The sequence below is a fragment of the Schistocerca nitens genome, chromosome 1 (genome assembly GCF_023898315.1).
Source record: "Schistocerca nitens isolate TAMUIC-IGC-003100 chromosome 1, iqSchNite1.1, whole genome shotgun sequence".
NCBI classification, from domain to species: domain Eukaryota; kingdom Metazoa; phylum Arthropoda; class Insecta; order Orthoptera; family Acrididae; genus Schistocerca; species Schistocerca nitens.
Genome location: NC_064614.1, coordinates 589,069,894 through 589,096,888, shown reverse-complemented (window position 1 = coordinate 589,096,888; position 26,995 = coordinate 589,069,894). Strand labels below are relative to the sequence as shown.

The following is a 26,995-nucleotide window of genomic DNA, read 5'->3' as shown; positions in this document are numbered from 1 at the left end:
ACAAGACCAGACTGCCACATAGTTGTAGTGGTTGCAGGACAGTGATGTCACCAGACCTGAGTCGCCCAGCTAGTGGGCATCACCCCTGGTGGTTATTACTAAACCATCGGGCGAGTTGAGACTCTGTGAAAACTTTAAGTCAACCGTCAATCCACAAACTGTTGTTGATTCTTTTCCGTTGCCCCGTCCTGATGATCTGATGGACAAATTAGGTCAGGGTCATTTCTTTTCAAAAACTCATCCTCAGGAGGCCTACCTGCAAGAGCCTATAGAAGAAAAGCCAAGGAAGGATTTTGTGATCAACACACATGAAGGATTATTCAAGTTTCAGCAGTTACCATCCAGTAGCGTTTCCACTCCATCTATTTTCCACAGGCACCTTGAGCAACTTATGTCACAAGTATCTTCTTGTTCTAACTATTTGGATGACCCAGTTGTCTCTGGTCATAAACCAGCAGAACACTTTCAGAAGCATTGTTTCAAGTGTTGTCCAAATCAGGACTGATGTGCAACTGTTCTAAGTGTTCCTTCTTTCGCACTGAAATTGAGTATCTTGTCACGTGATTAATGCACACGGCATCCATCTGACACAGTCGCACTTAGTGACCATTTGCGAATTGCCTGCGCCAACAAATGTATCAGAATTGCAGTCTGTAACAGGGAAGCCAACCTATTACACCTGTTTTATCCTGAATGCTGCTCAGATCATGGAACCTCTAAATTGGCTGCAGCGCAAGGATGTTCCATTCATATGGTCAGCTGATTGTCAGACCACTTTCCAGCAGCTGAAAGATGCACTACTAAGTGATTGGTTCTTGGTCCACTTCGATCCCAGGAAGCCTATCTTTCTTGAAGTAGATGCCTCACCTTGTGGCACTGGTGTGGTGTTGTCACTCCGAGTGAGCTCCAATGACAGGCCAATTGCATTTGTGTCACAGGCATTTACAAGGCCCAACACATCTATGGACAACTTAAAAAGAAGGCATTGGCTATCATTTATGGGATCATGCACTTCCATCAGTACCTGTACAGCAGCCATTTTTATCTAGTTATGGACCACAGACCACTGATGGCTCTGTTGGGATCCTCCCAGCCTGTCCCAGCCATACAGCACAGAAATTGCAATGGTGGGCCCTTCTCTTGTCCAGTTAGCTTATCAGTCCATTACCAAACACTCCAGTACCGACCTCCTGTCGAAGCTCCCTACTGGCTCTGATGCTGAGTTTGATTCTTCCAAGGACTCCTGTCATTTAAATTTACCCATGCTATATGGATGTTGTTTGAGGTCTTTGACTGTATTATAACATTATGTGGAACAATTTTATACTACTGCAGTCACTTTTTACTAATACTTTATTAGCACAATGCATTTCGGTAGCATGCTGCCATCATCAGGTGCATTACACAGTTACTTATACATCAGCTGATAGGTCATGTACATTAGTTATGTGTGCCAGTGGGGTTAAGAATTGAAAAATAAACATTTTTGTTGGCGATTTCATTTCCTGGCACACAGAGCACAGTAACATGTCAAACACGTCGATTCAGAAGAAATCTGGTTTTCGCAGGATTTTCTGGTCACCTCCTGCCATGTGGCATTGGAGTTATCAGACCTAGTGTTGCAGATGGTGCTCACGCTTGTTTGTCATGGGTGGCTGCAGAGTCTGAAGGAACCACTGGCCATCCAGTGGTTTGTTGCTACTTTACTCAATGGTGTATCACCCCTGTACTGATGGGTGTCCTCCTGATGCACACTGAAAGTCACAGTGCAAGCGTCATTGTACTTCAGTACCTCCGGCAGGAAGTTCTTCAGTTGTTACACCAAGGACATTGGGGTGTTGTCCACACCAAGCAGTAGACAAGGCGCCATTGTACACAGCAAGGAATGAATGTGCAAACAGAGGACATGACTTCACAGTGTGCAGTGTGTGCAGAGTATCAGTCCACTCCACAAGAGTGATACTTTGACTGGCCACATCCTGACGGACCTTGACAATGCGTGTGCACAGGTTTTGCTGGGCCATACTGGAATATATGTTGGCTAGCAGTTGTCGATGCATGCAGCAAGTTTCCTTTCAACGTTCCAATGAAATCTACTACATCAGTCGATCTTGTGCACTGAAGGCTTACCTCAGGTGATAGTGTCAGATAATGGGGTTCAGTTCATGTATCAAGAGTTTGAACAGTTTTGTGCAGAAAATGGTATTCAGCGTGTCAGTCAAATGCTGAAGCCAAACACCTCGCAAGAACATCCAAATCACAGATGGACAAGTTGTGAGCCATCCACACATGGGGACCTGGCTTTGAAAATTTTTCTATCATCGTATCACTCCCTGCCCAAAGATGCGAAGTCACCGGTTGAGACTTCTGTATGGTCAATGACATAGGATTCAGCTCCATTTTCAACATCTGCTGCAGACACCTTATTTTCCTTCTTCCAAGTCACAGTTTTGGCCTCAGTAACCAATGTCCTCTGATGTGTTTGGCGGGGTCACAGATGGGAACAAGGTGTGGTGTCTGAGGTGTTGTCCTGTTCCACCTACATCATCAATGGTCCGATAGGGTTGCTCAGGCGGCATCAGAACCAGCTTCGGCCAATCCATCCACTCGGGAGATTCTAGCGTCCCCTTTTTGTTCACAAATTCAGCATGCAGCCAGGGCATGTAGCAGCCACTGTCACAGTCACAGACGTCACCTCTGGCAGCACGGTCTTCTCCACAGTGGGAGATGCTCATGGAAGTCGACCTGGCATCACTGCCATCACCGCAGTTGTGCTGGCAGCCCATGATGCAGCCAGCAACAGGGCATGCCCAGTCACCCGATTGGACACCCCAGAGGGACAAGACATCATTTCCAGTGGCCCGCCAGTCACATCATCTGCCTCTACACCTACAGTCGCCAACATGCATCCTGTTGTGGGTTTCCCGATTAGTGTTTCTAGCCAACGTGCATGGTTGATCACGGGGTGTTAATAGGTGCTCAGCGCTGACTGAAGTTACAGCACTTACGAACGAAAGTGCATTGATGCTTCATCCTCCCTTCTGCCATCATGTCCCATCTTCATAAACAACACTGGGGTGGATGTTTGGCAGGGAAGCATACAGTGTCTTCACTTATCACGAGCAGAGTAAGAAGCATTGGCCACCACAAAGAATCTGCCCAGCAAAGTGGTATCATAAGGTGCCAATGAGATGGTAGGAAGAAGCCATGCTTCCTTTAGTTTTGACATGCGACCATTGCACCTCTGTTCTGAAGTAGTGTTGCTAGAGCCCTGGAGGGCAGTTCTGTTCGAGGTCGGTTCCTGCCAACTTCCAGGAAGTTCCTGTCAGAGTAACGTCGTCATGCTGCCTGTTCACCGTGACGCAGCTTGTGTTGACTGTAGGGGAGTGAAGAGACTGCCATCTCCTGTGAACTGTGCCTACGTGCTAACAACTACAGAACTGTGTAGGTACGACCATTCTGAATTTGTATCAATTCACCATTCTGTAATTGTGGCTCATTTAATGTGTTCTGAATCATAAGTCCACATGTGCAATTTCATAGCTATAACTGAGCCTGGGGTGAGCGAAGATAAGCTTATTCTACCTTGATTAGTCAATGATAAACTTCAATTTCAACAGTGCAGGGGAGATGGGTGCAATTAGAGAAGCAGCTGTGGAAAGTTTCTGGACCAAAAATCTCCTGACTGAGCAAAATCACCTGGCTGTAGTGTCTGATCCATGAGTTGACAAAGTAGCTGCTGTTTGATTCATCGTGAGTTCTGTGAAAGGTCAAAAGCCTTAATAAAAATAGATTTCTCTCTTCATGAAGTAGAACTATTGGAGAACTTACAATACCAAAGAGTGGATTTAGATAAATTACATGCAATATACTTGACTAAATGATAGTTGCCACTACACTGCAGCAGTTTGTAAGTTATTAAATACATGAGTGTGTTCAAGTTGGGCCACATTTATTCTATATAATATCATGGCCAAGTATTGCTAAAATTACATTTTATGCATGTAATTAAATTACTACTTTATAAAAAGAAGTTGTGTCTTCTGCACAAACACCTTACTTAGACTACGTGATCTGAAAATGAATATGTATTCAAATGTCTTGTTATCTGGCTATCTGCTACCTGGCACTTCATCTTAAAGTGAGTATTTAAGAAAGAAGAAGCTATAAGAGAGGTCCTTGCACATAAGACATTGTAAGATAATTTAAAATCAACAACCACATATTGAGTTAATTATACCTATACATTGTCAAACACTGCACTGACAACAGCTGAATTTTTATTGGCTGCAAAATAGGACATAAAATGTAAAAAGAGTCATATTATCAGATGCAATGAGATTTACATGAAAAAAGATTACTTGCATGTAAGATTATTAAATGATCTGTGATCTGTCTGTGGATTAACAAGACAATTTATAAATGAATGTGAAAATCAGTCTGAAGTTATTTTGTTTTCTCTACATTCAGGGGGAAAATGCCATTATGTGAAAAGAATGGCCAGAAATTTGGGTGTTCTTGAAATTATACTATCTTAGACTTTGTGCTTCGGGCTTGTAAATTTAGCCTGCAACATTTTTTCCTATATATCTCTTAAACTTATTCTGTGACATTTACAGGCAATGTAGATGTAAACTCCTTCCACAAGCCTGGCGGGCCCAGCGGTACTGCCTGAGCACTGTGTCACTCTCAGTCAATAGTGTCATTGGATGCAGTATGGAGGGGCATGGGACCAGCACAAAGCTCTCCAAGTTGTTGTCAGTTTTCATGATCAGGACTATTGGTCAAGTAGCTTCTCCCTCAGATACAGACAAACTGCACAGGTCTTCTAATTTTATTTTATTAACAATTGTTCTTTAACCAAAACTATTTATCTCAAAGCACTTTTCTACCACTTTTTGGTATCTTCAAACAATATTTGCATATCTGTTACATTTTCATCACTTCATTTGCAACAAGCAAGATACACTCCATTGTATGTTGATTAATTATTCCGTAATTTTTTTAATGTGGCAACTATCATCATTTACAAGACAGGAAACATACATTCACATTGTCACTCAGCACTAATGACATGCACTGATTATTCTTTTCTTGCAGTTACAGATCTAAGTAAATCTAGTTCATTGAGAAAACGAATGTGAAACAAGTCATATGTTGTTATTTACTCCATCCTTCAAAATGTCAGAATAATATTGGAGGCAGAATTTTCATCCTCTAACTAGCAACACAAATTAAATGAATATGTGACTTGCATATGTTCTTCAGTAATTATACTGCAGTAGATGACAGAAAGAACAAAATCTGTGGATTGTGCCTGTAACACCGGTTTTCACCTAACATTGCGCCTGTCTGTAAACAGGCATCACAAACAAGAATATTATATATCTTCATTATATTGCAGTAGATTTGATCCTTTGGATATATATTAAAAACAAATATAACTCAGCTCCCAAGTTACCACCCCAAGTGAGTAGACATTAGCGACAGATGCCATCCTGAGGTCCCACACCAAACATTAGTGGGAAGAGCCAAATTGCTATTGTTTACAAAGCAATGTGGCAATCCTGGCTGTTATGAATGCTACCTGCTCCAGGACTCCTCTGGACATGCAAGGTTGAATAGGGTATTTCAGTGGTTCAAAGCTTTTGTCTTCATATATTTGCAGTTGCTTGTGCTTGTAGCTAGTGAAAAAAGATGTGTCAGTAGCTTTCCATTGTTGCATTCGTTGGTGGTTATTGTGTTTGTTGGTGTCGTCCATTCATCATTAACATATCATTTCAGTTGATTGCGCAGTATTTGGGAACATGTTTCAAAGGATCACCCAGAGAAACTTAATGATATCGCGCCATGTCTGAAGCAACAGAAATCTTTTGTGTACAGCTATCAAATCTGTGGTAAGAATTTTAATTATGAATACAGTTTTAAATGACATCAGTGAGATCAATACAGTGAGCAATGACATAATTATGAAATTGTGACAGAGCATAATAATTTTGAAGACTTAAGATTGGGACACCATACACAAGTAAAGTCAAAAGAGCTGCACTTTTCAACATTTGATTCTTTTAGAAAATGGAAAGTAGAAACTGAGAAGTCTACACAGCTGATGTTTGTAAAATATCACAGCCCACATTCTGCTGCTGACAACAGTATAAGACACAATTATGCATGTCATTGGTCAGGAAATTTTGTGTCTAAAAGTAAAGACATTAAACTTCTCAAATTACAAGGCAACAGTAAAAGGTCCAGCAAAAATAAAAGTCAGTCAGGTCACACACGAATCATGCCACACCAAATTTGTGTCTACTCATGTCGATCACACACCATTTTAAGTCAGCTGGGACTGACTGAAACAGAAAATGAAAGTACAGCTGCGGATATTGCGAATCAAATCCATTTCCACACTATACTAGATCAAGTACAAGACTACCGACTCTCAAATTGGAAGAATAATGAGGCAAGACTTATATATCACTAAGTGTTGCTATAACCTGTGCTCTACAACAGTTCGGCATCACAATGAAGCTAGCAGTGTAGAGGTGTGCGTGCATAAAGTTAATGAAGGTGTATTATTTTATAAATTGCAGGACACAGTTAAGGGGCCACACCTGGAGCTTAAAAGTGCAGATTTTGCGTCAGTTATAATCAACAATATTCTGGGAAGATTCTGAAGACTTATGGGAATGACTGCATTTCTATAGATGGGACACAAGGACTCAATAATTACGATTTTGAGCTGATGACACTACTGGTGTTGGATAATATGAGATAAGGGCTGCCTTGTGTTTTCCTCAAATCAAACAGATATGATCAAAAAGTACTGCTCCCATTCTTCAACTACATAAAAGCTGAGGTTGGAGTCACATAACTGAAAGTTGTCATGTCAGACATGACAGAAACTTTCTTTAATTTGTGGGGAAGGCTTCAATGGAAGCCCCAAAAAGGAGTTCTATTGAAGGTGGGACATAGGCAAGGCCTGGAGGAAAAACAAACATTACATTAAGAGGCTGAGGGAAACAAGCAGAAGTGTGCAACATCCTGAGGACATTGGTCCAGGAAACAGATGCTGCTGTATTTGCAATTATGATGCTTGCTCCAGTAGCAAACTTAAACATGTGATTCTGATACAGCAGTTTGAGACTTTCTTTCTGGAGAACAATGTTAATAACACGCTGGGCACTGCCAGACTGCGCAACTTGCCACTCTTCAGTGCGATCTGGGACTCGAGCCCCAGGAAAGCAACTATCACTAAGGGTACACCCCCAGATACGCCACTAGTGTGGAATCAAAATATTTGTCTTTGTCAGCTATGCACCAATACTACATTGAAGAACTACAAATTTCTGGGTTACTCATGTTGAATACAAAAAATGTAAAATGTGATGATAAATTGAAGCAATTCAAAAAATTCTTACCAAAAAAAAAAAAAAAAAAAGGTAAAGCACACTGGAGACATGGTGAGATGTCAATATAACTTTGTACACATACACACTATCAGCAGGTATGCAAATGATTTGAGCTGCAATTCACTTGACATGTAGAATGGCTATTAGAGTACATTAGTGTTGTTCATGTTTAGAGTTGTTACCAGGCCTGCTAGGATATATAAGAGGCATGAGCAGCGTCAGATGTTGAGTGATCACCATGAAGGACATGGAAGTGCAGGATACTTGCATGAGATAGTATTAGCAGCACCTGACAGAGTTTTAAGCACTCTCATTTTGTGTCTAAATGTGGCTGGGTATTCAAATTGTGCAGTGTCCAGATTTATTGCGTACTTGGATGTGACTGGTCATCAAGGTTCTAGTAGACCACGTCTGACCACCACAACAGTGGATCAACTTATTGTCCAACCAGCATATCTAGCCTCTTCAAATTTTCATTGGCCATCTGAGAACGAGTAATGGACTTCCTGAAACATTCTGTGGGATACTGCATCACTGAACAGAGACTAGCAGCTCCTGGAGTAGGGAATTACCACACATAGGATGTCATCAACATCACAACACAAACAGCTCCATTTGGAGAGGTGCCGTGACTGGGAAGTATGAACTGCTGATGAATGGCATTGCATTATGTTCACTGATGAATCACAGTCCTGCACCATCCTGAATGACCACCATCGGCAAGTATGTGAGCTCAAACTTCCAAGTTCTTTGTAAATCTGACTTGATTTTGTAATCACTGAAATAGCATCACAAACCCTCTCAACCCATGAAGTTTCATTTTGTTTCCTCTTCCCTTCCAAGTGCTTCACTTTTTGTCAGGTAGTGTAGTCTTATGGATTATGTACCATCCTCAGCAGTTACAAGCTACTGATATTAATGGAACCAACCTACAACTATGAGTCGCAGCATCAAAACATTTCCTTGTGCAAAAATATCCTAATTCAGCATTGTGTGCTTGAGAACAACCTGCAATATTCTTAGCCAAAAATTTAAAAACCTGATTCCAAAGTAATTTTGTTTCTAAAATAGTTGTGCTTAAGTTTATCACAGGAATGCACAAAAGCCATCGGTATCCCCTTGAATTGATATCCAAATGGGGAAGCAAGCTATTGAACAACAGATGTCATAAATCTTTCATTTGAAGAGGGCTACTGACTGATGAGAAATAAATTGAATAATGTAAAGAAACCATTGTGAATGAAAGCTGCATAATTCCAGAAGGCTAAATAATTCAACAATTCACAAAAACAATCTCTTAATTATGGCATTATTAAAAACTTCCTTTGCCATCCACACTGAATTAATGATAAATGGTTCTCATAACACTATTCTCCAAAAGATAATACAGGTAGATTACCTATTTTGTATGAATTGTTTACATTTTGCACTCTTTAACATAATGTACAGATTTTTCTGAAATAACAAGGTCCTCTGTTATTCCATACATTTTGATTTATCAGTTACCTATTGCAATATTTTGCTACTGACCAATGATTTATGTTATTCTTATACTTATGAGTGTTTTTAAGGTTGTGACAAAATTTACATCAAGAGCTCAGTTTTCAACTTTAGGAAAATATAACATGAAATTAAAGCTATCGCTTATTTGACAAATCATTACTGATGGCAGTGACTGAAACCAATCATGCAAGCTGTGATGTGCCAGTGGGAGGAGGAAGGAATGCTGTATATACTGCAGAGCTGAGTGGCATACCACAATTTCTGTTTGCTAAACACTGCAAGATTTATAAATAAAATTTATTTATTTTGATCACAAACATATGTAGGCATTGCTGGTTCTGACTGATCAGAGAAACATCTTCACATCCTTAAAACCTCATTACAATGAATAACTCATCAAATATAATATTTGCACATACTAAGGTAAGTTTTAATGACACAGTATATGGTTCTACTTGCCAAGTTCCTCTCCATAATGAGGGTTACATGATACGAAGAAGATTGCCTGACCAATTAAAATAGGGCATCTTTGTATAAATTTCTTATGAAGACAAATAACTTTTGAAATGCAAATTGAGGTCATGTACCTCACAATCCTGACCATGTCATGTCTTATAAGAGTGTGCATAGTGTTCAATTAAAATCATCATGGTACCAGTCTAAATGCCTAGTGTTCAGATCCAGTCAATACCTATCGCTTATTCAATCACTTATCGCACCTCTCACCTCTGGCAGTAAGTTATTAATGTGGACAATATATGCCAATTTGCACCTTCATTGAGAGTCCAGGTTAAAACCTGGGTCTCTATACACCTGGATGGGTAAAGCAGTTCAAAAGTCAGATGAAGGTATCCACCTCTAATAAGACCATTGCAGTGTTCAAGCCCAACTTCTCGTTAATAAGTTACACATTGGTTGTGATAGATAACAGCCACATGAGATGAATGCTTATCTTTCATCCAGCTTCAATGATTGAACACCACCAGTTTCTCAGTAATCAGCACATTTCTACGTCAACAACATCAAAGCACTTACGTTCATCAATAAAGACTACTTCTCCACATGGTATAAATACTGACAAATTTTTATGACCGTATCTCTTTATAATACATTTTTTTACTGTACGATCACTAATTTTAAAAATGGATAAGAACACAGATAAACCATGTGCTGCTGTAAATGATCTAGAAAAAAAATCATTTGTTTGGTGGTTCTGCCACTTAGGATTTGGGCCAACCATGTTTCAGACCACAAATGAAAATCTTTAATACAAGACAGCTTTGAGTGCACTTTAGATGCTCATGCAGGGTAAGTACAGAACAACATATGAACTACAGAAAAGCTACAGCTTTACAGCTTTCCACAGAGTCTATATGTACAGTCTCTTCAATGTTGGAAATATAAGCTTTGGTGACAATGATATACTATTTTCATTGTGTATTTTCATGCATGCTACCATTCCTGGAACTGAATAATATCAATGTCTGTTTTTAGCACATAATAATGCACAAAGCAGCTCTTGTAGATTTATCATCAGTTAACTGCAATGTGTGTCACAGCCAACTGATACTTGAGAAAATATCAAAGAATCTAAAACACATAATTAATTTTATTACGATACTGAAAAAGTGGTTTATAGATGTATCAAGATACATTTACATGCTGGTTCATTTTTCAGTCTGGCTGCACATATGCCTATTAAAAGGTCACCCTGCTTGCTGATTCTTGCTACAAATAGATCAATGACTACCAAACTTTAGATCTTTGAACTGCTGAAAATTTCTTTATGAGATGGATTTGAGTATGTCCCAGGAAATGTTTACTACAAATCTTTCTATACTTTTCCATGGTCCTCAATGCCAAAAAAATGTGGACTCACTTAATGCTGAACCTGTACATTATGTTTAAGAACCTGAATCAAGAAGATGCCACAAAAGTATTTTGATATCATACAACATAACTAAATTTTTATTGAAAAAAAGGCTGGAGAACATGATGCCTATACATACAAAGCTCTGATATTTAAAAAAAGAAATTGTAATATTTCAATTACACTCTTTAGTCAAGCAAGCTTATGAGAATGATTTCATCATTAACATCAACATGGTTATTCTCTTTTGTTATCGCCTTTTCTAGAAAATATGTCTATCACTCATGCTGAGATGAGATTTGGGCTCAAGGGATATTTAATGGATGACAGTGCATTTTACATACAGACAATCTGTCTAAGTATAAGTACAAACTACTAAAAAACAAAAACTGAAGATGTATGAATAATGGTGTTTTAATCACTCACAATATTAATATTTTCTCAGTCTACATTAAGACACTGAAATTTACTTCAGTCTCACTATACACATATAGTGTACTTTCAAAGAGTACAAAAAGATTATGATACATCATTAGTAAAAGTATTTGCTACTGGCTGAGTGCAAAGGGACTTGGTTATATGACACAGCGACATTGCATCTGCATTGTGCTTCCATTTGAGATGTGCTTTCATATTGTCTTTCCTGGTGAATATTTGATGGCACAATGGGCATTTGAGGTTTTGAGGCTTATGACTCCTCAAATGATGCCATCTATTGCTCACAGTTTTGCCACAGAAACGACACATATAGAGAGATGGGTTATTAGGAAGTCTATAATACATGTACTCGTAACTTGGATCCGACTGCACATCCTTGAATCCTGAATCTTTCTTATGTTCCCGTTTTGCTGGAACAAAGAGATGAGGAACTACTTAAACAGCCACATATAAAGTGGATAACATACCAAGTTTCACAGCTGTAGAAAATGCTGCTGTAAATTCAAATAACACTTCTCATATGATCATACATTGCAAAACTTCTCTATATCAAAATAATCTAAACATGTAGAATGCTTGTTTAATGTAAGTAAAACCAATGAAGTGTACTTTTTGGAAAAGTTAGTTCTTCTCTTAGTGTAAAAATGGAAGCAACAGATGTTACCTACAAATGCAAAGTTGTAGCCTCTAGTTGGAATATGAGTCAAATTTCTATATTAATAATGAACATGATGATGACAATAATAACAATGGGTGGCTTTAAATGTAGTCCTTTTACAACAAATAATTTATACTCTACTTCTGAAATAAGTAAGCACACTTGGGTTACAGTGCATTTTCAGTACTTCAGAAGACAAACTGAAGCTATCAAGTCATATGTCATATAATTATCACACATTAATTAAATGGATAGCAATATTTTTATCAAGGAAGTCCAGCCAAATATTCATGACTGTGAATTTTGAGCTGTTCTATTCAGCAAAAAGAGAAGACTTTTCCATATGGCAGTTTACATAACATGTCACTTTGCTTTTAACACAATGCACTGTTAAGTGTGAAGTGTAATATATAGAGAAGGCTGCAGACTAGACATTTTAGAGACAGATGAAATTGACTGTGCAGCATTGTGCCACTTTGGTGTCCATTATTACCTTTTTGCCAGCAAGCTAATATAGTATGATATTCACAAGAACTTCAATTACAACATCTGAATCAGTATTTCTGTGAAGGATTTTCACTGTAGCTCCTTCTTAACAAATGATGGGAGGTGTGGATGTTAAATTTATATAATTTGTTTGCTACCATTAACTGGAAACAACATTTTTTCTGATGTGATTCTTTTAATGTAATGATGGTGCAGCACTAGAATACCAGTGCACAAAAAGATTTCTGTGGAAGATCTTGAGTTACACACCCAAAAATGAATCTCTTGTTACCATTTTGTAACTACAGTATCAGGGAATAAATAAAACATGGCAGCCACAGACCAACAGGTCAAACCAATGAGAAAAAGTAAGAGATAATGACAAGTGTACCACCAATGGAAAAATTAGCACTTTTGTTACATATGATAACCACAAAATAAATTTTAGGTTAGGATTCAGCATTCTGCCAAAAAAGAATTATGAACTGGTTTTGGCTAAACTAAAAGACTTGTTTTAGCATTTGTCAGTGGTGGTTTTGTAAACTAGTGAAGCTATTTTTAGCATGTCCACAGTCTAATGTTAACACTTTTGTCACAAACATGCGACCACAATGCTTCAGCCATATTGTTGGAATCTCTGTAAGAAAAAACTAAACACTCACCATGATATACATGATTTATATTGTTATTCCACAACAGACTGGATTCCACCCCCCCCCCTTTCCAAATGCAATACCTCTTACATGAATTTTGGGAAAGAAACATTACTTCCAACTCACTCTCTTTTTCTTTTATTCTATGGGGTGAAATGTAATGACATTTCTTAATTTTGCAAGACAGAAAATACACTTCCTCCTTATAATGAACAAGATATATGAATTCCTATGAGGTAGTAGTGTTTTCTTCTAGAATGTCATGTGCCAGCAACTTTCCCTCTCTTTATCTATCCAAGGTTAATAACAAATTGTTTCACATACATAAACAATGAACTCTTCACTGATTATTGTACAACAAAATTATCATCCTCCATTTCATAACTACAATATTACGAAAAATGATAGATTGCTGCTTACTATACAGAGAGAACACTGAGCTGCAGACAGCACAACAAAAAGACGGCCATAAATTTTAGCTTTTGGCCAAGCTTTCGTTTCTTCATATCATTATCTACAGAAATGGTCAGACTGTTTCCAACTCCCCCCCGCCCTCCTCCTGTATTCTGAGCACAATTCAAAGCATATCATAATAAACAGCAGATTATAACACATTTTGTTTTTTGTAAGAACCAATTTATATATGTCTGTTATCTGAGTGGTTTTCAGACCACGGTACCTATAATTTCTGTCCTTTTTAACGTTCTCTCTTACACAGTTGATTTTTTTAAAGAATGTGAGTAATTTGTTCCAAACAATAAGAGAAAAACTATCAAGGAAGATGGCTCATACATGGCTAATGAGGGTATAACAAGTCAATAAGGTACATCTTTATAGGCCCACAGCTATTACAGCTTCCAATATATTTAATTCACGCATGTAACTGTTAAATGCACAATTTACTATGGACTTTTCTTGCCATGACTTTTTTATGAAGCTTATTTGGATGGAGTCAGCGCACTTATAACACAGTTACATTTATTTGAGCACGACATTACATCAGAATCATATAAACTGAAAACATCACTAAACTGCTTAACAATCTTTGAGATCTTTGGATATTATTGTGTACTTACAAGAGAAATTACAAAGTTTTAATTTATCTCATAATGCCAACATTACAAATGATACAAATCATGAGAAAAAAGACCGTAAGTTTAATGTTATAAAGGCACTAATTACATTCCACATTAGTACAATCAGAAAAGTTTGATGTTATGATGCGCAGCTGAGCAGAAGCCTCTAACATCCCTTAAACTTGTCTAATTTTCATAATAATTTTGACTGTCTATTACAGTAGTATATACGACTGTTAACCATTAGCTGAAAGCTATACAATAAATCAAGGAAACAGGTAATGGGATTGGTATGATGTAATGCTGATATTCAATAAATATATCAGATATTATCGTGTCCTACATCAAACAAATGGTCCCTCCAGATAGTCATGCGTGTGTACGTCCCCCCCCCCCTCTCCCTCCCTCTCTCTCTCTCTCTCTCTCTCTCTCTCTCTCTCTCTCTCTCTCTCACACACACACACACACACACACCTCCAATGCAATGCAATGAAGTAGCCATTGTTTAATGAGCAATGTTGTTTCATATTACTTTCGTAGTACTGATCAGTTACTTGTCTATACCATATTACTGCATGACTCATCAGAATGTTTCATTCGTATATGACGACGTAAATTATCTGCTCTTGTAGTAGTCGCAAAGCAAATGGGGCACTGATGCCTTTCAGGCCTGTGTTTTAAGTAGTGGTTTCTCAAGTTTGAAACAATTTTTCCACATACAGTACACAGTGACAAACCATTCTGCAGTCTATGAAATATAGAACCAAATGTTTTAATTCCATTCTCAGCATCTGGAAAAGACATTCCTGCAAAAGAAAGGAGGTACCACTGTGATACATTATCTTTAAAAGTCCTCAAATGCTATCAAGATCTACAACACATTTGATTGTTCTAATGAATGTATTTTTTTAAGTGTATATTTTTGCTTTTATCTTGTATAAGCAATAAATGTGTGTGTGTGTGTGTGTGTGTGTGTGTGTGTGTGTGTGTGTGTGTGTGAGAGAGAGAGGGGGGGAGGGGGGGAGGAAGAGAGAGAGTGAGAGAGGGGGGAGGTGAGAGATAGGGAGAGAGAGGTAGGGTGCAAAGGTGACAAGAAAGGAGAGGCGGCAAGTTTCTAAGAGTCAGCTATTGTTCATTTCTCATAACAGTTAAGGGATAAGGAAAGCTATCTATGCTCACTGCAAAATTGTGTTAGAATACCTACCAACACATAATACTACATTTACACACTTTCAATGTTTTTCCTAATTACCCTGATATGATTTAAACACTGACAATATTAATCATAGCAAAAGATTAATATGTTTACTTCTAGCCAAAGGGCCACAACCCACTTATTATTGTTTTTGTACATTTCAGAAACTGTGTGTAAAAACAAAGTAACCAATATTTACATGTAAAAGTAAGAAATTAAATTTATGTACAATGGTAAACTTATATATGTTGAAATATGTACAATGGTAAACTTATATATGTTGAAATATGTGTCAATGAAAGACAGCATTTGAGTACAGAAGTCAGCAACACAAAACAAGTAACAATGAAGATTTCAAAGCAACAGGAAAATAAAATAGGAGTAGATATGTTGCATTAGTGAAAATGATAAACCAGTTAGCGGTATGAACTTCAAGGGAGCTGTAAGGAGAGGAACAGCATGGGAAGTATGTAGTTTTTCCTTTATCCATTTGTTGCTTTTTTGTGATGTTTTCCACCAAAGTTTAACTTCTTTCACATTTTCCAGCCAACGGCTTTACTTCAATGTCTCCTTTTAAATGTGAATTTTTTTGATGATATTCTTCCAATAAACATTTTTATTTCTCTGCAATCTGAATTTTGGTTGTTGCATTCCACTGTTTATTTGTTACCCTTTCAGTAAATGTATCACAATTTAAGATATTTTGGAATCCATCACTATGTATTTTCAACCCTTCTGCAGTTCTTGATGTCACTGAGTATAACCTCAGAGCTCACTGTAGTGTTTCAAGAATTTCCGCATAAATTCCAGAACCACTCGGCCTTCTACCATCTCGAACACATGATATTTTAAATATAAGTGTGAGAGAGCCTATCTACTATGCGTCGCCTGCCTGTGTGTGCAGGTCCAAAGTGTGTAGTACGAAAACTGTACACACAGCGGTCAAACGGCACCGACAAGTATTTGCCGGCCGCGCCATCGAAGCCGTAGTGAAGGAACAAGGTGTGTGTATGTATTCTGTGCTGTTTTATAACTTTGACTATTGAAGTGGAAAAAAGAGAACAGTTGAAATATTGTTAAATGAATGCTCATCTTGGACCTGGAGAGGATAAGACGTGTATTCGGATTCAGGATGAGAATGGACTTGGTTTTTAAACCAACTTACTCTTACGTGTAAATGAACTTTGTTTCTAGCCTTTGGATACGTGAAGAGACTTACTTGACAGTGTTTGTTTATGTTGAGAATGAGATTTGTAAAAGTTTGATGTTTAAATATCTATCATTAAGTGAAGCAAAAGAAACTGCGTATGTCTGCTTCTTTTTATAAGTAGAAAGAGTCTTGAGAAATTCCTGTTCCTGGCAAATATCTTTCAAAGAAGAAGAGAAAAGGAGGTTGCAGCAGCAAGCTAACCTGCAAGCAAAAGTTGGCTGACAATCTCAAGTAAGTCATATTATTAAAGGAGTGGGAGTTGGCACACATACTTCACCACTTAAAGTCATCCAAAGCGTGAGAACTTGGAGGCCTGTGTGAAAGGACAGAAGAAAACAGGAATTTTGAGACAAAAATGAGATAAGAAGATATTAAGTGTTGCCATACCAACCGAGTATAACAAGACAAGAGAACCATTATGAGAAACTGGACTAAGCCTAAAAATCAAATGGAGAAAATTAGTAAACATAACAAAAGGGAAGACATAAGAAAGTCATAACATTAAAAGAAAAGAGATATGCTGAGACCAATTCGACTAAGAAGATCTGGTGAGGGGAGTAGACAGCTCTAACATGCATCGCATGGATGCAGACACGGAAAACAACATCTGACGCCACTGGCACCAGTTGCTGTTCATCGGTGCTGACCTGCTTCCACATCCGCTCACCGACGTCGGTGCGGAAACCTACGTCTGATGCCACCGGCACCAGTTGTTGCTCACCGGTGCTGATTCCACATCCGCTCACTGACGCAGCCTAAACTCTATGCCAGGTGAGTGTAAAACAGTACTTAATTGTTTGAGTGTAAAGTTGGATAATCTGTTCAGTGAATTGTATTCGTGTAGTTGTTACACTTAGAGTGAAGTTTTTAAGTGATTACTAGATCTAAAGCTCATAAGAATATGGATAACGTGAAACAAATCGAAGAAACTCAAGAACCAGCTATGGCTATGACAGTCAGTAGAGAAATGCCAGACTGGACTGCGTTAGCAAATTTAATCAAAGCACAAAGTGCAGCTTCAAACGCTCAAATTGCGACTTTAAGTAAAACACTAGAAGCCCATTTTTATTTATTTCCATTTGAGGACCTATCTATTTTTTCTCTCTTTCCATATTCATCTACTTCTATCGCAGAAGTCCTTCCTTGTTTCCGTGGTTTCCAATAACCTACATCTTATCTTCAGATAAGAAGGCCGTACAAGAATAAGGGGGCGTACCCGGCATCTACTTACTATAAAGGGCAGGCATATCTGCATGGAGATAGGACGGCCTTTAGCCTAATGAATAGGGATGTTGTATAAAGGGGCATAACTACCAGAACGGAAAGAGGAAGTGCACTCATATGGTCAACCCACAGGAAGGTACAGGTACTGATCCTAGGGGAAAAGATCAGTATCGTGACAGAAGTCACACATTTTGTAGGGATTATTCTGGTAAGTTTGAATTCTACACACAACGAGCATTATTAAACACTACTTAAGTTTACAAGTGTCAAAAGGAACACTTTCATGTTGCCCCAGAGTTCCTCCAAACTACATAAAATATTAGAAGTAATAATTACTTAGGAAAGGTACTATTAAAGATGAAAACAGAAAATAGATTATTCAAGTGTCACAAACACCTGTAGTTCACGATTGAAAATAAAAATAAAGTCTCACGCTTCCTAAACACTAGTCAGGCTTACTGGATCACTAATGAATACTCAGGTCTTGATATCAAAGAATCGCTCAATGTATGCTGTTAAAATGTGCATTGTTATTATGTGTGATATTGATGTACATGATGATTATGTATAAAATATCGCATGTTTGATCTGCGGAGGCAGATACGTAGTTTCGAGAATTTCCACGTAAATTCTAGAACCACTCAGCCTTCTACCATCTTGAACACATGATATTTTAAATATAAGTGAGAGAGAGCCTATCTACTGTGTGTCGCCTGCCTGTGTGTGCAGGTCCAAAGTGTGAAGACTGTAGACAAAGTGGTCAAACGGCACCGACAAGTGTTTGCCGGTCGGGCCATGGAAGCCATAGTGAAGGAACAAGGTGTGTGTATGTACTCTCTGCTGTTTTATAACTTTGACTACTGAAGTGGAAAAAAGAGAACAGTTGAAATATTATTAAATGAATGCTCGTCTTGGACTTGGAGAGGATAAGACGTGTATTCAGATTCAGGATATGTATGGGATGGGGTTATGAGTGATGCTGTTGTGAGGGGGCTAGTGCAGAAAATACATGGCTAGACACATAAATATGCAAGATTAAAGTCAAGGAAGACATTTAGATTTGATTGGTGAATGTGTGCAACATATGCAATAATACATGCAAAATGTTGAATAACAGTTTCTGATATTTCTGAAGATGCACCTCAAGTTTCAAGAACAATCTTTTTTATCATTGTCAAATGATTTGATTATCACAAGTTTTGTGCATGGTTACTACCAAAATATCTAACTTATGTCCACAAAACTGAAAGAATAGCTTCGGCCTTGGCATTCCTTCAGCATTACCACTAAGATGGGGACTAATTTCTGAACACAACAGTGACTGGGTGCAGTATGTGAACTCTGAAACTAAGGAACAGTCCAACCAGTGGAAGTGGCCTCATACCCCAACAAGCTGAAAAAAATTCCACATGCCAGACCACAGAATGATGTTTACAGTTTTTTGGTATCCTAAAAAACTTTGGATACAGATCTCATGAGAGTAACACTACAAATACTGTGGCATAACAAGTTTATTGTGAGACTCTTAAGAAACTCTGAAGGTCAATGCAAAACAGTCTGTGGTAATTAATGAAAGAATCATTCTCCTTCAGCAATCCATACCGTGAATCGAATGAAGGAACTTAAGACTTTTTGGCTGAGAGGTTTTTCAACATCCTCTGTATAGTCCAGACTTGGCACTAAGCAACTTTTCTCTCTTCCTCAAGGCTACTACTCAGCACTTCATAACTGACAATGGCTCAAGGATGCTGTCAGCAGCTAGCTGAAGCACTAGGCAGCACCATTCTTTGATGAAGGTATACAGAATCTAGTGGTGTGGTATGACAAATATTTCACTTTGAGGGGTGACTATGCGGAGGATTATTGTTAACATGTAATTACAGACAGTATATAATATTTTATCTATTTTTTTTCTTTTTTAACAGCCAATCTGAGATTAATTTATGAACAGCACGTGTATTAAGCATGTGCTTAGTGTTAGTTTTCCGCATTTTTGTTAGTGTGCAACCCATTCATTGTCCACTAGTACCTACTAGATGACTACATTAAAATAAATATTTCCAACAGCAGGTCACAGTCTCATGTCCAACCAATCTATGTAATGCACTGATGTCTGCAGATAGTATTACAATAAACACCTGTGACAAATACTGACAGTGAATTGAACAACTTTGACTATGGAATTGTAGATACTTGACTTTAGTCTGGTTTTTCTGCTTCATGGTATTAATACACTCATGCTCATTTGAAGTGTTTTAGTGAGACAGTAAATAATTTTGTTACATGGACAAGCATTTTTGTGTCTACCTCTGCCGATTATAGTACCAAAAACCCATGCTCTTTTGCTAGATATATCTGATTTATATAAAGAATTGTTAGTCACCCAAGAACAAACTAATAACTAAGAAAATATATTACACATTATATATATAAGAGTTATTTTGAGTGTTGTTGTGTCTATTTCTAGAAGAGGGATATAGTGACAGCCCCCACCTTACTCTACCACTGCAAGTTTCAACAGCAAGTATCCCTACAATCACGCTTCGCATATAATTTGGTCACAAATAGCAATGAATGAGGGCTATTTTTGTGCCATAATTTTCAAACAGGTTTGAATACATATCAATGCTTCGAGCAACTGCATAGGTTTTGAACATTCTTCTAACTCCGTGACTATGGCCTTGTTCTGCTTCAAAGAATTTAAATACAAAAGGAAATCTCTTGAAGACAACAAACACCAGTCACAATGTCCCACAACTGTAACTTGTTAAGCAGTCACACTATCAGGAGGATGAAAGAGAATGCCTGCTGCAACTGCCAGTGTCCTGATTGACCTCTAGGGATCAAACATGCCACCCAACCCACTAACAGGAGGCTCATTATTTAATATTCTATCCACAGACGCTTAATATGTTGGTTCTAGGTTGGTAAAAATTTATATAACCTCATAATTGGTGACAAAAGCTTGGTGAACAGTATTACATAGATGGTGGTAACTTAAAGAATCACTTTTGGTTGCCTGCTGTGTCACATTGTGAAATGAAATGAGCTAAAATATAGGTTGACATTTTGAGTGCCTTGAAACAGTTTTCTCTAGAGCATTCAAACTACTGACCAGATGCATGAAAGAGGATCACTGCTAATTAGTTACCCAAAACAACGACTTTTATTCAAGGCTATTATTCCAATCATAGGAGCGATCAGATATATCCGAAAATTTCTCATTTATGTCAGTCCAACAAAAGTGAAATCAGCAAGAAGAGAGGGCGGTAAAATAAGAGTGCAATTTCTTCACTGCAACTCAAAAGATTACCACAATCATATTTAAAGAAGATACAGCAGTAGTTGCAGATAGTTATGGTGACCATGTCTTTGATGGCGATTGAAAAGAAGAGAAATCTGGATAAGATTTGAAAGGTAGCACCAGAATGGTAATGTGTCAATTTCATTCAGCCAATTTGAGGATAGTTTTAGGCAATCAATGAAGGTCAGAAAACAGGTAGTGGGTGTTTGGTGCAGAAACCGAGAGCTTCCAATATAGTTAAGTATTCAGTTTGCTCTTTCAGAATTTCTAAAATCATCAATAGAAATGGCAACCAAATGATTATTAAAGTTAGTGTGTAGAAACAGAGATGGAAGACATGTCATCTGACTTTCAGAAGAATGTCATCTACTCAATCTGGTTGTTATCAAAGGCAGAGAACTATGAGAATTATCGCTCAATCAACTTAACAGGTAATATATATAAGCTGCTAACAAGAACGACATAAAGAAAAGTGAAAAGAATATTGATGACCTATTAGATGGTAATAACTGGCTTTAGGAAAGGTGAAGGCACCAAGAGGCTGTTCTGACACAGAGAATACTTAAGGAAGATCAAGCACCTTTACGGGATTTGTACACCTAGAAGAAGCGTGCAACAACACAAAATATTGCAAGATGTCTGAAATTCTCAAAAAAAGTATAAAGTATAAACAAAGATAGGACACACACACACACACACACACACACAGAGAGAGAGAGAGAGCACAACAGGTCGAATCACCAGACTGGTGTACAAATTTGCACTTAGGGTGCATAGGATAACCACAACAGTGCTCCTGCTGTCATACAAAATCACACCCCAGACTACAGCTCCTGGTGTAGGTCCAGTGTGTCTAGCAAACAAACATACTAGTTGCAGGCCCTAAACTGGCTTTCTCCTAACCTACACACAGCCATCAACAGCCATCACTGGCACCGAGTCAGAACCAAATTTCATCAAAAAACACAACAGACCTCCACTCTGCCCTCCAATGAGCTCTCACTTGACACCACTGAATGGGAGTGATTTGGTTTCAATGGAATACATGCTACAGGGCATCTGCTCAGATCTGTCCTTGAAGTAACTGATTTGCAATGCCTCACTGAGTCACTGTGGTGGCTACTGCTGCTGCACACGCAGTACAATGCACCAGAGCCATATGCTGAATGTGATGGTCTTCCCATTTGGTAGTACCACATGGCTGTCTGAAGCCTGTTCTTCTTGAGACTGTACACATTTTCGAGACCATCACTGTCTTCAGTCATGTACAGTGGATAAATACTAAAATGTAGACTTTCACGGCCGGAAATATCATGTCCATTATACTTATCCGGGCTGTTATGCCGTCGTCGGTTGACGAATTCTGCGTCGATTCCCAACGTTTCGTCTCCGACTGCGGGAGACATCTTCAAGGGGGTCCGTAGCTCAATGGTGTGTTGGACCTTCCATTGAGCTACGGACCCCCTTGAAGATGTCTCCCGCAGTCGGAGACGAAACGTTGGGAATCGACGCAGAATTCATCAACCGACCACGGCATAACAGCCCGGATAAGTATAATGGACAGTGGATAAATGCCTGCCAAGTTTTTTTGCAATATCGTAGAAGGAACATCCAGCTTCTTGTAGCCTTTTACACAACTTTGTTGAAACTAAGTGAGGTGCTGATAATGCCGTCTTTGTTACCTTAAAGTCATTTGTGTCTAACAACAAGTCACCACATCCAATCTCAAAGGTAACCGATGCTCGTGAGCACTACAGTGTGTATTTAAAGCTAACCTGATTTGCATCTTCATACACTCCTGGAAATGGAAAAAAGAACACATTGACACCGGTGTGTCAGACCCACCATACTTGCTCCGGACACTGCGAGAGGGCTGTACAAGCAATGATCACACGCACGGCACAGCGGACACACCAGGAACCGCGGTGTTGGCCGTCGAATGGCGCTAGCTGCGCAGCATTTGTGCACCGCCTCCGTCAGTGTCAGCCAGTTTGCCGTGGCATACGGAGCTCCATCGCAGTCTTTAACACTGGTAGCATGCCGCGACAGTGTGGACGTGAACCGTATGTGCAGTTGACGGACTTTGAGCGAGGGCGTATAGTGGGCATGCGGGAGGCCGGGTGGACGTACCGCCGAATTGCTCAACACGTGGGGCGTGAGGTCTCCACAGTACATCGATGTTGTCGCCAGTGGTCGGCGGAAGGTGTACGTGCCCGTCGACCTGGGACCGGACCGCAGCGACGCACGGATGCACGCCAAGACCGTAGGATCCTACGCAGTGCCGTAGGGGACCGCACCGCCACTTCCCAGCAAATTAGGAACACTGTTGCTCCTGGGGTATCGGCGAGGACCATTCGCAACCGTCTCCATGAAGCTGGGCTACGGTCCCGCACACCGTTAGGCCGTCTTCCGCTCACGCCCCAACATCGTGCAGCCAGCCTCCAGTGGTGTCGCGACAGGCGTGAATGGAGGGACGAATGGAGACATGTCGTCTTCAGCGATGAGAGTCGCTTCTGCCTTGGTGCCAATGATGGTCGTATGCGTGTTTGGCGCCGTGCAGGTGAGCGCCACAATCAGGACTGCATACGACCGAGGCACACAGGGCCAACACCCGGCATCATGGTGTGGGGAGCGATCTCCTACACTGGCCGTACACCACTGGTGATCGTCGAGGGGACACTGAATAGTGCACGGTACATCCAAACCGTCATCGAACCCATCGTTCTACCATTCCTAGACCGGCAAGGGAACTTGCTGTTCCAACAGGACAATGCACGTCCGCATGTATCCCGTGCCACCCAACGTGCTCTAGAAGGTGTAAGTCAACTACCCTGGCCAGCAAGATCTCCGGATCTGTCCCCCATTGAGCATGTTTGGGACTGGATGAAGCGTCGTCTCACGCGGTCTGCAAGTCCAGCACGAACGCTGGTCCAACTGAGGCGCCAGGTGGAAGTGGCATGGCAAGCCGTTCCACAGGACTACATCCAGCATCTCTACGATCGTCTCCATGGGAGAATAGCAGCCTGCATTGCTGCGAAAGGTGGATATACACTGTACTAGTGCCGACAGTGTGCATGCTCTGTTGCCTGTGTCTATGTGCCTGTGGTTCTGTCAGTGTGATCATGTGATGTATCTGACCCCAGGAATGTGTCAATAAAGTTTCCCCTTCCTGGGACAATGAATTCACGGTGTTCTTATTTCAATTTCCAGGAGTGTAGTAACACTATTAGCGCCACTCTTATGTGACTGGTGCAAAATTTAAATAGACATCATCTTTCAGATTTAGAAACACAAGTCATAACTTTCATTTTTTTATATGGCTCCTTCTTGGTGATGCAGTTTTTGTCCATTTGTGTGTGTGTGTGTGTGTGTGTGTGTGTGTGTGTGTGTGTCTGGAATATCCTTCCAAATCCCCAAATCCCTGGATTGACTACAACCAAATTTGACACACTAACAGAAAACTTCTTGAGTATCGGCACTGTAGGGCTCATAACATCTTAGTTCCAATAGAAGTGGAGTTAAGGACAATAACATGTTTTTGTCAGTCCCTGTCATATAAGCTGCCCAGCACAAAAGGAGTACTGTGCAGTAGTAATATCAGCCTGCCTTATCAATGTGCTTTGCAGGGACAAAAACAGTATTCCAGCGGCAGATATGTAGGCTGTCCTGCACAACAAGAGTTGTGTTGGCATAGTATTCGCCTCCTTTATCAACCTTCTTAACACGGCAGCCTATACATCAGGGGCAGAAAACATTTTTCAGGCACCTGAAGTGTAGGCTGCCTTGCATGACAGGTGTTTTGGGGGAGCAGTATTGGCATACTTTAAAATCTGTTTTGCAGGGGCTACACATACGCATGGACGCGGCTGGAGAAAGGCTGAGGTGGATGGAAGTGGGGGTGGATAGAGAGGCGGGACAAGAGAGGGTTGATCAGGAGAGAGGTGGGCAGGAGATGATGGACAGAAAAGGAGGAAGGACGGGAGGGAGAGAGAAATATGGACAGGGAGAGGAGATACATATGGGGTGGGACAGGAGGAAATGAATTGGAAGAGAAGGGGACAGGGAGGTGGACAGGGAGAGGGGGCAGGAAGAGATAGACACAGTGTTAGCGGGGAGGAGGAGATGGACAGGGAGAGATTGGGGGAGAGGAGATGGTCACAGAGATAGGGGGGGGGGGGGGGAGGAAGAGAAGGGCAGAGAGATAGGGTGGAGGAGGAGTTGGACACAGAGGAGAGAAGGAGATGTACAGATGGGGGAAGGAGAGGATGGTCAGAGAGAGGGATATGAGGAGACAGTCAGAGAGAAGGACAGGAGGAGATGGACAGAGAGAGGTGGGAGATGCGGAAGGCAGGTGGAAGGTGTAGAGCATAGGTGAGCAACTGGCACCCTGTGGTCCAGATCAGGCCTCTTACTGGCTTCTGTTGGACCCATAAAAGAAATTTGTGGGAGAGCAAGGAGCTCACATTGTACTCTGCCTATGAAGAAGTTTTGAATATTTGCATGTCTGTTGTTCATGTTATTCTAGTTTGACTTCTGCATAATACAGTTGATACATACTAAGTTCATTCAATTTAGACTTTTAAATTCTTTAAATGAATGAAGAAGTGACACCTTCACTTTATTTACTGAAAGTCACTCCTAACTGCTTCTCAACTGAGACTGCCTGTCTCATCGCCACTGTGGCTGCATTAGAACACTGCATAAGTTGAAACTGAAGGTTATTTATAATAAATTAGCTGCAACCAGTTGCTTTTATAAGCATTTATTTTTCCATGATGACATATCGTGATGACTGGCACCCCATATTCAGACATTTACATTTATTTATGTCTCATGAGCAGTCTTTTTTTACTAAGAGAGTTGTAGAACTTTTCTATATAAGTTGTTAAGACAGCTATTGTAAAATGTGGCAAGTAAACAAAGGATGTCCATGACACACAAATAAATGTAAGCATCTGAAGACAGAGTGAAGATAAAATGAATTTTGAGACATAATTTGTTGGTGTAGCATATTGGAAAAGGGATGCTGTTCATATTGGTGCGTTACCCTACAAAAATTAACGCCCCGGGTGCTATAGTTTTACCTTTATGAGAAAAGTGCACTGCTGTCACATCACGTGACAGCTTGGCCCATGAGATTAAGTATGTGAATCAGGCCCATGGGTTACCAAAGTTTGCCCATGCCTCGTGTGGAGGGTTACTGGGTAGGGGAAAAAAGAAGAATGGAGGAGGACAAGATCAACACAGAATGAGAGTGGAGAAATCAACAAAGGGACTGAAGGAGGATATGAATGGAGGGAGGGAGGAGGAAAATGTGGCCGGAAAGAGGAGGTGGAGGACATGAACAAAGAGAGGGGGGAGGAGGAGAAAGTCAGATAAATGTCCTAAGATGGGAGTGGGAAGAGGTGGACACACAGAGTAGGAAGGAGGAGATGTGTGCAATATGTGTCAAACACATAAAAGATCGAAATTGTGGGGAAAAGGCTAGTATACAAGCAACGTTCATGAGACATAATTAAATGAGTGCATTGGGCCCTTAGTTAGCTTGCATTTCATGTGAATCTCTTGCCCATTGCAAAGTCCCAATTGAATGGAAAAAGGTGCAGACGATTACGGTGTAAAAGGAAGGTAAAAGAATGGACCTGCAAAATTACCGACCAATACATTTAACATCAGTTTGCTGCAGAATTCCTGAATGCGTTCTCAGTTCAAATATAATAAATTTCCTTCAGACCAAAAAGCTTCTGTCCACAAATCTGCATAGTTTTAGAAACCATTGCTCGTACAAAACTTGACCTGTCCTTTTCTGACATGACATACTGCAAACTACAGGTTTACAGCAACGAGAATATTCCATATTTCTGAAAAACATTTGAGGCTGTGCCCCACTGCAGACTGTTAACAATGGTACGAGCATATGGTATAGGTTCCAAGATATGCGTGTGGCCCCAAGACTCCTTAAGTAACAG

General features: G+C 39.9%; 1 protein-coding gene across 3 annotated transcripts in view; it reads right to left on the bottom strand.

Annotated features, from left to right (window-relative positions):
* The window catches only part of LOC126255596 (broad-complex core protein isoforms 1/2/3/4/5-like), a 440,517-nt gene that overhangs the window by 181,181 nt on the left and 232,341 nt on the right, over window positions 1-26,995 (bottom strand). Inside the window, exon 5 of one of the 3 annotated variants that reach the window (XM_049955412.1) lies at window positions 11,207-11,630. The exons of the other annotated variants lie outside the window; for them this stretch is intronic. Coding sequence (XP_049811369.1) covers window positions 11,302-11,630 — 329 coding nt within the window. The 3' untranslated portion in view covers window positions 11,207-11,301. Of the gene's footprint in view, window positions 1-11,206; window positions 11,631-26,995 lie in introns of those variants that run through there. 3 annotated transcript variants of the gene reach the window in all.